The sequence below is a fragment of the Loxodonta africana genome, chromosome 2 (assembly GCF_030014295.1).
Source record: "Loxodonta africana isolate mLoxAfr1 chromosome 2, mLoxAfr1.hap2, whole genome shotgun sequence".
In the NCBI taxonomy this organism is placed as follows: Eukaryota; Metazoa; Chordata; class Mammalia; order Proboscidea; family Elephantidae; genus Loxodonta; species Loxodonta africana.
The window spans coordinates 203654262-203669778 of NC_087343.1; the positions used below are offsets into that span (position 1 = coordinate 203654262).

General features: G+C 44.5%; 1 protein-coding gene across 1 annotated transcript; it reads left to right on the forward strand.

The window, feature by feature from the left end:
• The first annotated feature begins 6667 nt into the window (after positions 1-6667).
• Positions 6668-15228, forward strand: LYPD8 (LY6/PLAUR domain containing 8). The gene is given in 4 exon segments (XM_064279731.1): positions 6668-8847; positions 8980-9116; positions 10662-11069; positions 14746-15228. Coding segments are annotated over 4 exon segments (1203 nt in total). The 5' UTR covers positions 6668-8599; the 3' UTR covers positions 15156-15228.
• Positions 15229-15517: the final 289 nt, after the last annotated feature.

The following is a 15517-nucleotide window of genomic DNA, read 5'->3' on the forward strand; positions in this document are numbered from 1 at the left end:
CACTGTGCCCTGGCTAGAGTAATGAGGGGGACTAATGCATGGTGCAGAACAACAGGATTCTGTTAGGGAGGGAACTGTCTCTGTTTAGGAAAATGCTGTGGTAAGCATCAGAGGGCAGAACTTGAAGAGAGGAAAAAACAAAAGATGGCCAGATGCTCTGCTGATAAAGTTGGCTCAGATTTCACCTTCTCCTTGAGGCCAATTCTGACCACCCTGTTTAAACTTGAAACCTGCAACCTTGCACCATCACAGACATCTCTTCACCCTACTTTCTTTTGTCTTTTTATCACAGCAGACATCACATTCTAACATACCCCGCAATTTACTTATTCATTGCATTTATTTGTCTTATCTGTCTCCCCCTCTAGAATACCCTCCAGGAAGGCAAAGGTGTTTGTCTCTTTGCCCACAGATACGTTCCAAAGGCCTAAAGCAGAGCGAACATATGCTGTATGCTCAAAAATATGTGTTGGATAAATGAATGAATTTAGGGGAGACAGACAGAGCTGAGCCACAGACTGGGGCAGATGGAAAGCAAATGTCCAAGGGATACTTTCAAGAGCAGGAAATTTCACTGTTTGACTGCAGGCTGGTGGTGTTTGTGTGATATGCACTCTCCGCTCCATTTTCTGCATCCTTTGCAGTTGTGAGCGTGTGTGTGGATGTGTGTGTGTGTGTGTGCGTATGTGTGTTTTTGAGATGTCAATGACAGTAGGAGTGAGGAGAATGTGAGTACACACTCCAAGCCAGGAGTACCCATGGCATGATGTGAGGAGAACCGGGGAAGACTGAAGGGGCACCCAGTTGACACAGGGCTTTCACCCAGACTGCATGATGTGGGGAGTGGCAGCAGCCACCACTGTGGGCCTTGGTATGTAGAGTGGCCAGAGGCTTCATGGCCATGGTTGCTCAGCTGAGCTGTAGCCTGCATAGTGGATTTACCCTCATTTCAGCTGGAAGGCCCTGAGACTTAAGTTAAGCCACTGGCCTGAGTGGAGCCCCTTTCCTTTAGCCACATGGACCCCATGTGACAGAAGAGCTCAGACCAGGGCATTCACTATTAGACCAGTCTGATTCTGAGTTCTGATTCTGCCCTAGCTGTATGACCTTGGGCAAGACTCTTATGTTTTTCTTCTGTGCCTTGTCTTCCTTATCTGTAGAATGGGGCTACTAGTGACTATATTACAAGGTTGATAAAAAGTGATGTTTGTGACTCATTAACAGGTCATGGAATTAAGGTGGCACCAAAGATACACCTTGCTGTCTTGCACATTTTGCCAAAGGCAAGCCGTGACCAAAATTTCTCCCAATTCTGGGATGCCTCAGGGAGGGTGCCAATTGCCTTGGTAGAACTGACAGCTACCAAAGGGTTAAGTTGCTTGTGGCCTTATCGTTGGGTAGGGCACAGTCTGGCAGCCAGAGACCTTGAGAGAAAGGCCCATCTGACCCAGGGGCAAGAGGCTGTGTACCTGCTATATAATGTCCCTCACACACCCAGCTGTCCAAGGGGCTCCACCTCTGATAGGCAGTTTCCAGGCCAGACCCAGAAGGTGAGGGAAGTGATGCTGGGTTGCAAGGCTGGGCTTGAGCCCCAGGAGAAGCTGAAACTGGGGAGGGCATTCAGGGCCAGCTCAGCCCCAGTCCAAGTGGAGATCCTGGGACTTTCTTGTGGTACTTCTTCTCTTTGACATTGTTCTTGGGCGTTGCATGCTCAGGAGAGGGAAGGCTGGAGAGATGGGAGGGCACGGGCTTGGGACATGGTTTGCTAGTTGGTTTGCTTGTTGTTCTGCTGCCCTCTGTCTTTGTGGCACCATGTCCTTACACTTCTCTGCACTCTGTTTTCCTTTTGTGTAAGACAAGAGCAGAGCCCTGGTCGAGAAGCAGTTAAGCACTCAGCTGCTAACCAAGAGGTAGATGGTTGAAACTCACCAGCCCACAATGCAGGAGAAAGATGTTGCAGTTTGCTTCTGTAAAGACTTACAGTCTTCGAAACCCTTTGGGGGCCGTTCTACTCTGTCTTACAGAGTCACTATGAGTCGGAATTGACTCGATGGCAATGGTTTTTTTTTTTTCTTTTTGGAAGACAAGAGTAATTGTGGTAGGGCCCTCCCTGACTGCTGAAAAGATGAAATAAGAGAATGAGTGGGAAGAACTTAGCAATGGGTTGTATAGATAGTACTTACTCTCAATCGCCACCTGAGGCCAGTCTTAGTTATCTGGTGCTGCTATAACAGAAATACCACAATTAGATGGCTTTAACAAACAGAAATTTATTTTCTCACACTCTAGGAGATTAGAAGTCCAAATTCAGGGTGCCAGCTACAGGGGAGGGCTTTCTCTCTCTGTTGGCTCTGGAGGAAGGCCCTTGTCTTTTCTGAGCTTCTGCTTCTGGGCAAACTTCATGTAGCTTGGCCTCTCTCTTCCCCCATCTCTGCTTGTTTAATCTCTATCTCAAAAGAGATTGATTCAAGACACACCCTACACTAAGATGACCCATTCCTAAATGGGATTGTAACCACAGGAACAGAATAGGAATATGTATTAGGATTTACAATACATAATTTTGGGGGACACAATTCAATCCATAACAAAGTCCCCTTGTCTTGACCCTCAGCCTTGCCATTACCTCTCCACAGAGGCAGTGTCCATAGAGTGGTGAACAGGGACCCTGGATCCTACTGCTGGGCCACCTCCAGGCTCTGCTTCTCTGTTACATGTCCCTGGGCAGGTTTCTGACCACTCTGAGCCTTTGTTATTTTCCTCTGAAAATGACGCTAATAATCAGGTCTATTAATGTCAGCTGTTGTGGTCTCTTTTTGCCCTTTTTTTTCTTCCTCTCCTTTCTTTCCACAAATAAAGCTTAATAGACCCTTCATCAGCAGGCCTGACAGCTGAAACATTTTCCCTACTGTGGAGAAGGGTGGGTGTTCTGGGCCTGGAGGGATGACCGATGTGTGGGGGATGGAGAACCCAGCCCACAGCACTATAAACTCCAAACGGACATATTTATTTTTCTTGTTGGGTCTCTAAATGGATAACAGGCCTTGTCTCTCCTGATTGAATTGGTTTCTATTCTGTTCCAAAGACCCATAATAAATCAACCAGATTCACAGTGCAGTGGTATGTGTGTAGTGCTGTGAGGTGTGGTATGAGGAGGTGTATTGTACTGTGTGTGTGTCGTGTGGTGAGATGTGTTACGGTGGCATGTGTCATATATGTGTGCTGTTGTGAGTTGTAGTGTGGTGAGATGTGTTGTGGCTTGTATGTAGTGTGTGTAGCATGGTATGTATGGTATGGTGACGGTGTGTGTGTGAGTGTGGTGTGGTAAGGTGTGTTGTGATGGTAGGGTGTGTGTGTGTGTGCAGCATGGTATGTGTGGTGTGGTGAGGCATGTGGGGTGTGTGTAGAGCATGGTATGTGTGGAATGGTGAGGTGTGCTGTGGTGTGTGTGTGTGTGTGACGTGTAGGTGAGGTGATGAGGTGTGTTGTGGTGAGATGTACTGTGGTGATGATGTGTGCGTATTGTATGGTATATGTTGTGATGTCTATTGTAGTGTGTGTGCGGTGTGGTGTGTGTGCATGTGTGATGTGGTATGGTATGTTGTGTTGAGGTGGGGAGGGGCTGCAGCTCTTAGGTGAATTCTACCTTAATAAGTGGAGCTATCACTATGCAACTTTAGAGCTGGAAGGACTCAGATTGGTATTCTAGTTTTGGCCTTACAAGCTGGGTGACCCTGGGAAGCTTTCATTATCCTTCCAAGCTGCACTTTTCTTACTTTCATAGGAGCACTGTCCAAAAGAACTTTCCAAAATGATGAAAATGTTCTGTATCTGCCCTGGCTACTAGCCACATGTGGCTATTGAACATTTAGAATGTGGCTGGCATGACTGAGGAAAAGAATTTTAAATTTTATTTAACTTCAATTAGCTTAAACTTAAAAAGCTACATGTGGCTCATGGGTTGGAAGATTAAATGAGGTAATGACTAGGAATAATTAGAAAGGACTCACATGTATCCTGCTTTGATATACTGGCAAGTTGAAATTCCAGGAGCTTAGATTTAACTAAACCTTGTTGTTATCATTGAGTTGAGTCCAACTCGCAGTGACCCTATGTGTGTAGAGTAGAACTGCTCCATAAGGTCTTCAAGGATATAATCTTTATGGATATGATCACCAGGTCTGTCTTTTGAGGCACCTCTGAGTGGGTTTGAAGTGCCAACCTTTGGCTAGTAGTTGAGCGCTTAACCGTTTGTGCTACCCTGGGACTTTAGCAATCATCAAAGTTCTAACTTGGACAATTTTCAGACAAGGAATTTGTGGGGGCAGAGAGAGAGGGGACACAGAGGTGGAGTCAGAGGTGGGTGGGTGGGGCTCTGTTTCAGTCCTGGAAGCCAAGCACGTCACAGGCCCTAGGCCTCTGGGAGTCACCATTGTTGGAAAGCAGTGTTGAGTAGTGTTAGGGCCTGGGTCAAATTACTGGTCTAACACTTCCAGTAGTGTGACCTTGCTTTGAGTGTGATACTTAATCTTTCTGGGTTCAATTTCCTCTTCTATGAAGTGAGGATGATTCTTCACAAGGTTGATGAATTATATATGGTAACCCACTTAACCCCCATATGTCTGTCAGTTTGTTGTACTGTGGGGGCTTGTGTGTTGCTGTGATGATGGAAGCTATGCCACCGGTATTCACATACCAGCCGGGTCACCCATGGAGGACAGGTTTCATCTGAGCTTCCAGATTAAGACAGACTAGGAAGAAGAACCTGGCAGTCTACTTCCAAAAAACATTAGCCAGTGAAAACCTTATGAATAGCAGCAGAACATGGTCTGATATAGTGCTGGAAGATGAGCCCCCCAGGTTGGAAGGCACTCAAAAGATGACTGGGGAAGAGCTGCCTCCTCAAAGTAGAGTCGACCTTAATGACGTAGATGGAGTAAAGCTTTCGGGACCTTCATTTGCTGATGTGGCACGACTCAAAATGAGAAGAAACAGTTGCAAACATCCATTAATAATTGGAACCTGGAATGTACGAAGTATGAATCTAGGAAAATTGGAAACCGTAAAAAATGAAATGGAATGCATAAACATCGATGTCCTAGGCATTAGTGAGCTGAAATGGACTGGTATTGGCCATTTTGAATCAGACAATCATATAGTCTACTATGCTGAGAATGACAACTCGAAGAAGAATGGTGTTGCTTTCATCGTCAAAAGAACGTTTCAAGATCTATCCTGAAGTACAACGTTGTCAGTGATAGGATAATATCCACACACCTACAAGGAAGACCAGTTCATATGACTATTATTCAAATTTATGCACCAACCACTAGGGCCAAAGATGAAGAAATAGAAGATTTATATCAGCTACTGCAGTCTGAAATTGATCAAACATGCGATCAAGATGCATTGATAATTACTGGCGACTGGAATGGAAAAGTTGGAAACAAAGAAGAAGGACCAGTAGCTGGAAAATACGGCCTTGGTGATAGAAACAATGCCAGAGATCGGATGATATAATTTTGCAAGACCAACGACCTCTTCATTGCAAATACCTTCTTTCACCAACATAAACGGCGACTACATGGACCTCACAAGATGGAACACACAGAAATCAAATTGTGCACATCTGTGGAAAGAGACAACTGAAAAGCTCAATATAATTAGTCAGAACAAGGCCAGGGGCTGACTGTGGAACAGACCATCAATTGCTCATATGCAAGCTCAAGCTGAAACTGAAGAAAATCAGAGCAAGTCCACAAAAGCCAAAATATGACCTTGAGTATATCCCATCCGAGTTTAGAGACCATCTCAAGAATAGATTTGACGCATTGAACACTAGTGACCGAAGACCAGACGAGTTGTGGAATGACATCAAGGACATCATCCATGAAGAAAGCAAGAGGTCACTGAAAAGACAGGAAAGAAAGAAAAGACCAAGATGGATGTCAGAGGAGACTCTGAAACTTGCTCTAGAGTGTCAAGCAGCTAAAGGAAAAGGAAGAATTGAAGTAAAAGAACTGAACGGAAGATTTCAAAGGGCCTCTCGAGAAGACAAAGTATTATAATGACACGTGCAAAGAGCTGGAGATGGGAAACCAAAAGGGGAGAACACGCTCAGTGTTTCTCAAACTGAAAGAACTGAAGAAAAAATTCAAGCCTCGAGTTGCAATAGTGAAGGATTCCATGGGGAAAATATTAAACGATGCAGGAAGCATCAAAAGAAGATGGAAGGAATACACAGAGTCATTATACCAAAAAGAATTAGTCGATATTCAACCATTTCAAGAGGTGGCATATGATCAGGAACCGATGGTACTGAAGGAGGAAGTCCAAGCTGCTCTGAAGGCATTGACGAAAAACAAGGCTCCAGGAATTGATGGAATATCAATTGAGATGTTTCAACAAACAGATGCAGCGCTGGAGGTGCTCACTCGTCAATGCCAAGAAATATGGAAGACAGCTTCCTGGTCAACTGACGGGAAGAGATCCATATTTATGCCTATTCCCAAGAAAGGTGATCCAACTGAATGTGGAAATTATAGAACAATATCATTAATATCACACGCAAGCAAAATTTTGCTGAAGATCATTCAAAAATGGCTGCAGCAGTATATCGACAGGGAACTGCCAGAAATTCAGGCTGGTTTCAGAAGAGGATGTGGAACCAGGGATATCATTGCTGATGTCAGATGGATCCTGGCTGAAAGCAGAGAATACCAGAAGGATGCTTACTTGTGTTTTATTGATTATGCAAAGGCATTTGACTGTGTGGATCATAACAAATTATGGATAACACTGCGAAGAATGGGAATTCCAGAACACTTAATTGTGCTCGTGAGGAACCTTTACATAGATCAAGAGGCAGTTGTTCAGACAGAACAAGGGGATACTGATTGGTTTAAAGTCAGGAAAGATGTGTGTCAGGGTTGTATTCTTTCACCATTTAATCTGTATGCTGAACAAATAATCCGAGAAGCTGGACTCCATGAAGAACAGGGGATCAGGATTGGAGGAAGACTCATTAACAACCTGCATTATGCAGATGACACAACTCTTCTTGCTGAAAGTGAAGAGGACTTGAAGCACTTACTAATGAAGATCAAAGACCACAGCCTTCAGTATGGATTGCACCTCAGCATAAAGAAAAATCCTCAGAACTGGACCAATGAGCAACATCATGATAAGTAGAGAAAAGATTGAAGTTGTCAAGGATTTCATTTCACTTGGATCCACAATCAACAATCATGGAAGCAGCAGTCAAGAAATCAAAAGACGCATTGCATTGGGTAAATCTTCTGCAAAGGACCTCTTTAAAGTGTTGAAGAGCAAAGATGTCAGCCTGAAGACTAAGGTGCGCCTGACCCAAGCCATGGTATTTTCAATCACATCATATGCATGTGAAAGCTGGACAATGAATAAGGAAGACTGAAGAAGAGTTGAAGCCTTTGAATTGTGGTGCTGGTGAAGAATATTGAATAGACCATGGACTGCCAAAAGAATGAACAAATCTGTCTTGGAAGAAGTGCAATCAGAATGCTCCTTAGAGACAAGGATGGCGAGACTGCGTCTTACATACTTTGGACATGTTGTCAGGAGGGATCAGTCCCTGGAGAAGGACATCATGCTTGGCAGAGTACAGGGTCAGTGGAAAAGAGGGAGACTCTCAATGAGGTGGATTGACACAGTGGCTGCAACAATGAGCTCAAGCATAACAACGATTGTAAGGATGGCGCAGGACCGGGCAGTGTTTCGTTCTGTTGTGCATAGGGTCGCTATGAGTCAGAACCGACTCGACAGCACCTGACAACAACTACAACCCACTTAAAGTGCCCAGGACAGAGTAAACACTTTATCAGTGTCAACCTTGTTATTACTGGTGGCACTGAGAGGTGAGAGAACCCTTAAGTATATAATGTGAATACTGTGAGATACATGCCACAGGATGGGCATCTTGCTCTGGGAGAGAAGACAAGGGGGCAGAACCCAATTCCACTCTTTCTTCTTGAGTTGCAACCCCGGTGTGGCTGGTGATTTGTCAGCCTGCCAACTTTGTACAGGAAGTGGCTCCACAGGAAATGCCCCTGGGCTGTGCTTCATATCTGTGTAGCTGCTTCTGCAGGCATTTGAGATTATGAAAATCTGGCTGGTAGGAGGACTGACTGGAGGGGGCTTGGTCACTCAGTGGTAGAATTCTCCCCTTCTATATGGGAGTCCCAAGGTCAATTTCCAACCAATGCACTTCATAAGCAAGCAACACCTGTCAATTTGTGGAGGCTTGCATGTTGCTGTGATGCTTAACAGGTTTCAGCAGAGCTTCCAGATTAAGGTGGACTAGGAAGAAAGACCTGGTGATGAATATCTGAAACACAGCCAGTTAAAACCTATGGGTCACAATGGTCTGATCCACAACTGATCATGTGCTTCACAGCTAAGGATTCTGAACTTCTGTCACAAGTACTGATTAAGCACTGGGATTGTCCCAGTGTGATTAAAACTCCTTGGTGATGGCATGCCCCAGGGCTGTCTCCTTTGTGTCTCCTTAGGCTAGAGGCTCTGTATGTGACTACCATCTTCAAGAGAAGCCATCTCCAACACCATGAAGGGAATCTTTGTTGCCGGTATCATTGCCGTACTCACCATTGTGGCTGTAGGTGAGAGAGGCCACATGATCCCATTTCGGGGCCCTTATTCACCTTTCCTGAGTCTTCTTGCCTCTCATGTCATGGTGTGGTCAATGGAGAACACGAGATCCTTCTGTGTAGACTACTCCTCAGCAGAACCTCTCCAAGGGTCAAAGTTCAGTCTCTTCACTGGAGAATGGTGGTGTAGGAAGCGACAAGAAGGGTAGACTGTGGACAGAAACTAATAGGGTGGTTCCATCCACAGCATCAAGTTTGGGGAATCCCCTGAGGTGGGGCATAGTAACTTCCCCAGAGAATGTTTTATAAATGTCTACTGAATGTTGACTGATGCCAGATGTTTTGTCTCCCCAGAGTCTCTGAGGTGTATGCAGTGCAATTCATTGACCAACTATTGTAACAACAGCATTGTCTCTTCATGTCCCAGAGATGCCAACATCAGCTGTACCAGCTTCTTGGTGAACTCCAATCTAGGTTAGCCCAGGGCACTCATCACTCCCACCTCTGGGATTTGTATCAGGCAGGGGCTGGCTTGGGTGGCCAGAGAGGAAAGGAAGGCAGAGGTGGGGCCAGGGCTATTGAGAGGAGAGAGAATGTCACGGAGGTGGACTCACAGGAGAAGCAGCCCATAAGCAAGACACGGAAAAGTTAGACAGGGAACACAGGGACAGAGAACATGGAAAGCAGATGAACCCTCTAACTTCTTGGCAATTGCTGCCCCAGACTGAAGCCTTTTTCTAGACTTATATTACTGAGGATGAAAAGTAGGGCAGCTCTTAGTTAAATTATAATCAGGCAATTTGCTTTAGATACTTGCATTCTTCTATTTTTCTGCCCCTCTTTTTTTTTTTTCCCTTGTGTTCCTTCCTGAGCCAGATCAAACATACTCTCAGTCAAAATTCTCTCACAGATGCTTTTTGCTGGCATGATTATAATCTCTCAGAGCACTTAGATTTCAACTTTTTAGTATGTACATTTTCAAACATACACAAAAGCAGAAAAAAAGTATATGAACTACAGTATAATCACCTATGTTAACAATTATCAACATTTTGCTATTTTTTGCCTTAGTATTTACAGCAAATCTAGATGCCATATCATTTCCCCCATAAATACCTCACTATTTATCTCAGATGAGAACTTTTTCCTTTGCTTATTTTGTTTTCCTTTCCTTTTAACATGACAACCAAGCCCTTATCACACCTACAAAATTAACTATAATTCTTTAATTTCTTCTACTACCTAAGCAATCTTAAAAATTTTCCATTCGTCTCAAAGATGTTATTTAACAGACAATATGTTAGAATTAGGATCCAAACAAGATCTTCATATTGCATTTCATCGTTAAATCTGTCGTCTTATTTTATAACAGCTCCCACACTTTTTTTGTTCAATGTCATTGATTTGTTGGAGCAACTGGGCTATTTATTTCGTAGCTGTCTCATATTCTGGCTTTGGTTGATTGCTTCCTTGTGGTGCCATTTACTTTCTCCTGTTTCCCTGGCATTTCCTGTAAACTAGAAATCAGGTCTAGACCAGCACTGTGCAGTAGAACTTTCTTCAATGATGGCAATGTCTATGTCAGCACCCCCAATAGGATAGCCACCAGCCACTGTGGCTATTGAACACTTGAATTATGGCTAGTGTGAGTAAGGAACTGAATTTTAAATTTTATTTAATTTTAGCTTAGGTTTAAATTTAAACCACCACATACAGCTAGCGGCTACCATATTGGACAGCATTGGTCTAGAGGCTCGACTAGACTTAGGGTAAAATTTTAGGGAGGAACACATCACAGGTGGTGCTGTGGACATCATATTTTACAGAAGGCTCATCATGTCTGTCTGACTATTTTTGGTGATGCTGAGACTGGTCAATGGCCACATTCAAGGGTCTCGGCCAAACCTATCCATAAGCAGGTTTCCCATCAGCCTTTAACCTAGAGTTTAACATGCATATCTGATCATCTTCTGCTGTAGAAAGGAGCTACCTAATGGTGAAGGACTTTTCTTTTTGCAGGAAACCCTCTCCAGTGTTTCCAAAATCATATTGAGCTGAGGTTGCTTTTTTTGCCCTTGCCTGAAAGAGTTGCTGTCAGGGTCCCAGTCCTCTCTATAGCCTCTCCTCACCTGAGGTTGACAGTCTGTGTTTGGATTTGCATGGGGGGATCCGTTGAATTGTACCTGGATACGTCTTCCTCTGTGGAGGAGTGCAGTGAGGAGGAGAAAGTGGTCGCAGCCTTCACTGTCCACGTGTCTGACAGAGAGTACGTCCATTTTGCAAGCCAGTGCTGCCGAGGAAGAACACTGCAACGCCAAAGATGCTTCTGGTGGGTGCTGGCTGTGCTATCATCTTTCTCTTCGTGCTCCTGGCCTTCCTTTCTCACCTGTGCTCTTCACCTTTGGGAAGACATCACACATCCAGGCACTTAAGTGCATATCTAGATAACAGTGACATCTGAGTTACAATAATTATTTGAGAAACGAATGGGGGAAAACAGCACTATTACCATACTTTCCCCCTTTCTCAGTAAAGACTAAATTTATAAGCACTCCAAATTGTGTAGGTGTCTTCTGGAAGGAACATTAGATGTTCATCAGTAGTTCTCAAACTTTTTGATCTCAGGACCCCTTTGCAGCCTTAAAAATGATTGGAGAACACCTGAAACACAATAAAATGTTATTAAAAAAATGATTGAGGAACCCAAAGGACTTTTGTTTATATGGGCTATATTTATTGATAATTACTGATTCAAAATCAAATCTAAGACATTTGAAAGTGTTTATTTCACTAAAAAGTAATAATAATAAACCCATGACATGCTAACTTTAATAACATTTTAAAGAAAAATGACTGTATTTTCCAAAACAAAAACAAATTAGTGAGAAAGTAGCATTGCTACAAAGTCCTTTAATTTCTGAATTGATAGAAGACAACTGGGTTCTCATAGTTACTTCTGCATTTGGTCTGTTGCAATATCACATGTTGTGTAGCCTCTGGAAAACTCCACTGTGTACTTCTGAGAGAGTGAGAGTGAAAAAGGAAAATAATGCCTTACTATTATTATGAAAATAGTTTTGACCTTGTGTACTCCCTAAAAGGGTCTTGAGACTCCTTAGGGGTTTCTGAACCACAACTGGAGAACTGCTGCTCTAGACTAAAGGCTGGATGTGATTTCTCAAGGATGAAGTTAGAAGCCACCCCACTGCTTCGTTCTCAGGATCTCTCCGGCCAACTTCTTTGCCTGCCTGTCCCCTCCCCTCCCAGGGAAGTAAGATGTTCTGAGTAATGACTCTTGTCTACCCAGGCCCATCACTGGAAGTTGAGTCCAACAACATGGAATTCTCTGCTTGTTATGGACCTGATGAAGCTTCTTGTACTGTGAAATCCTGGAAATGTTATCAAGAAGAATGGAGTGTTGATATAGTTGCACACTTTAAGAATGGTTCCAATTCCTTCACAGAACTTGACTTGGAAACATGTCAAGCCTTGGGTCATAAGTGCTGACTTAATAAAGAAGGAGGGAAAGGCAGTGGGAAAAAGGCATAAAGGTCAGAACGCCTTTGAGACTGGGAGGTTGTTAATGTGGTCATAAACTGGTTATACTTTCTTCCATCTTAGTCCAGAGAGGTTGCTTCTCTTGAGCCCCTGTCCTCCTGTGTCCTGTAATAAAACCAGGCTACTACTCCTTACGCTGTTTCTCCTGGTCATGTCACTCCTGGCACTTACTTCTTTACTAGGTTGCCATCATTCTGGAGGTGTGGGTGAGTGGGCTTTTATTTCCTTTTATATCTGCATTTTTCTTCTCTACCTGTCACTGGAAAGTGTAGGTTTATGGCAACTTGGGCTACCTGGCACAAAGAATCAAATTGGACTTTAATATCCAATCAACGACACTTTTCTATAAAAGTAATTTGATATTAGCGTAAAATACAAATTTATAGCATTTGTCTGATTGTTAAAGAGTAATACATTTGTTAGTCAAAACAAAACAAAAACTAGTTGCCATTGAGTTGACTCTAACTCATGGCAACTCCACATATGTCTGAGTAGAATCGTGATCCATAGGGTTTTCAATGGTGAATTTTTCAGAAAGATCGCCAGTTAATTGCTGTTAAAGGGCAACCTCCAAATCCTGGTGGCTCAAGACAACACAGATGTTTATTTCTTGCTTATGTAGCAGTTCAGTGCAGAGTCCAGGGGTCTGGACTCCTTCCATCTCTTGACTTTGGGCCCTCTTGCCCAGGACTTCACAGCTCTGTGCTGTATCTCTTGCATCTCACTAGCAGATGAGGAAGAGACGGGCTGGGGAGGATAAGAAGGGCTTTATAGACCAGGACCAGAAATGAATGCCTCACTTCCTCCCACATTCCATCGCCCAGAACCCAATCACGTGGTCATCTGGACTGCAATAGAGACTGTGAATGTGGCTAGCAGTGACCCAGGAGGAAAGGAAAAGGCATTAAGTTTGAAATAAACCACCAGTCTCTGCTACAAACAGCCCTAACAGCCAGGTTCAATTAGGTTTTTTTGTTAAGTGTCAATTATGGTATTGGAAATCAGTGTTTAATTATAACCTCAGATTTCTCAGTGGGATTCTCAAGCACCATGATAATGCTGAACGGCTTTTTTACTTATAAAATCTTTGGGATGTTTACACTGCTCTGATCTTTAATTAGAAAGTTTTGTCTCACAGACAAGGATGTGCCCTTTCTGCTCACCCTGTTTCCAGTTGTCTTCTGCTTCAATAGATGAATTTCCACGCTCCTCCTCCCCCACCCCAGCAAAGGCTATAGAGTTTGACTTAAGCTATAAACCAGACAGATCAAAGTCGTCTTGAGTGTAGTTTTTAGTTTGTTTGATTTTTGCCCAAGATCACTTTTTTTTCTTTACTGTAGAGATGTGCCAAGCAACATGTCTTCTTAAGTAATTTTGACTCTACCTCCAGCTCCCATATTTGCTATAAAATTGCAGTGAGTTGTTTTCTTCACTGGAATTGGGAGGTATCTCCCCACTTCTTGGAGCAAGTTTAGAGTCAAGCAGTGTTGAACTCAAGTCAAAGCCCTGCCTCTCACAGATGGTTAGTCCTATTACTTCACCTCTGTGAGCCGGCTCCTTCCCTATTCTTGCCTGTCTCCAGGGATGTTTGAGTTCTTGAGGGCCCAGAGTCAGTGCTCCATGAAAGGCCACTGCTAGCATAATGACAGTGGCAGTGGTGGTTCAGTGCTAGGTTCTTCACATTCCACGTGTTAGACCCAGGTTCAATTCTTGGCCCATGCACCTACAGGGTCACTATGAGTTGTAATCAACTCAGTAACAATGGGTTTGCTTTTGATTTGCACCTCATGCACAGCCACCACCTGTCTGTCAGTGGAGGCTGGTTTGTTGCCACAATGCTAAACAGATTTCAACAGAGTTTCCAGACAAGGACAGACTAGGAAGCATGGTCTGGGAACTATGCTTCTGAAAATTAGAACACGACTCAGGGATGTTGCAGGACCAGGTTGTGCATGGGATTGCCATGAGTTGGGGGCCCACTCAATGGCAGCTAACAACAACAGCATAACTACATCTACTTCACTAATGCCCTTGGTCTTTTTCTAGGACCCACATCTTAACACACAGTTAAACACAAAAACTCAGTTTTAGAGTAGACACGCTGTGGCCTCCCTGCATCCCCTCTGGCTGTTCTTCTCTTTTCTCAGAGCAGGGAACTCTGGCTCAGAGAAGAGAGGGGGCCAAAAGCAGAGCCTGTAGGTTGGAAACTTGAGGGGTGGGATCCAGCCTGCTGACCGCCCCCACACACTCCTGGATTGAAGACAGAGGCCTGCTGGCTGAGCTTGTCCTTGGCTTTAGTCCCCTCCAGATAAGCAGGAGCACAGGAGATCTGAATTCTTAGGCCCAGCTCCAGTCATCACTTGGGAGCTTGGAGTATTGACCCACCTCTTGGAGCCCCAGTTTCATCTGGAGCTGGATAGGAGCAGGGGTCTGGCCTCTGTGCTCTGTGGTCCCTCTGGTTATCATTACCATTTCGTGCTCCTGGTCTCCTTGCTCCTCCCCTCATTTCAGGAGCAGATCCCTCTTGCAGGTCTCTGAGTGTCAGGCTGCAGGTGGGGAAAGAAGGTACTAGTAAGAGGAGAAGGGGCAAGTGGAGGGAACGAAGTGAGGGTGGCTGCCAGGAGCCTCACTCTCTCCTTTGCATTCACAGACGCTGGCTTTGAAACACTTGTGCTGAAAGACTGTTCAAACGTCAATGACTCCACCTGTCGATTCCTGTCCGCTTCAAACCAGATAGTTGGAAGGATTTTCTTTTAGAAGTTTAAGTGTACAGACAACTCTACCACCTCAACTCCTATCCCTTCCCTGTCCACCCCTAATGCTTCTTCAGCCACCATCCCACACCGACCCACCATGCCTAACTCCTCCCAGACCACCAAAGCCAGCACAGGCTCTAAAGTCTCTCTCGCCCCCTTGGCCCTTGCCAACCTCCTCCTGGTAGGGCTCCTGCTCTGAGGCCCTGGAACTCAGCCTCTAGCCTCCTGTGTCTTCTGTCCCTGGAGCCACTCTAAGTGCTCCATCAATGGGAGTCATAGGGAGTCAAGATGGCCCACTTTTTTCTCCCTTATTAAAGCATTGCGTCACTCACTGGCCAAATCTGTCCCAATATGTTCTGGGCTGGGCCTCCCCCCAGTACCACCTTCTAGGCCTGGGCTGAGGATGGAGTCTACGCCTTTGAAATTTACACATTCTGGTCTCTGGGTTCCAAGGACCCCTGTGCTCCCTACTCATCTTGTTCTGAGAAGCCCATCCTTTGACCTTGATGGTACCTTCTACATCCTATCCTCTACCTTGGGACTCACATGCCACCATCCCCA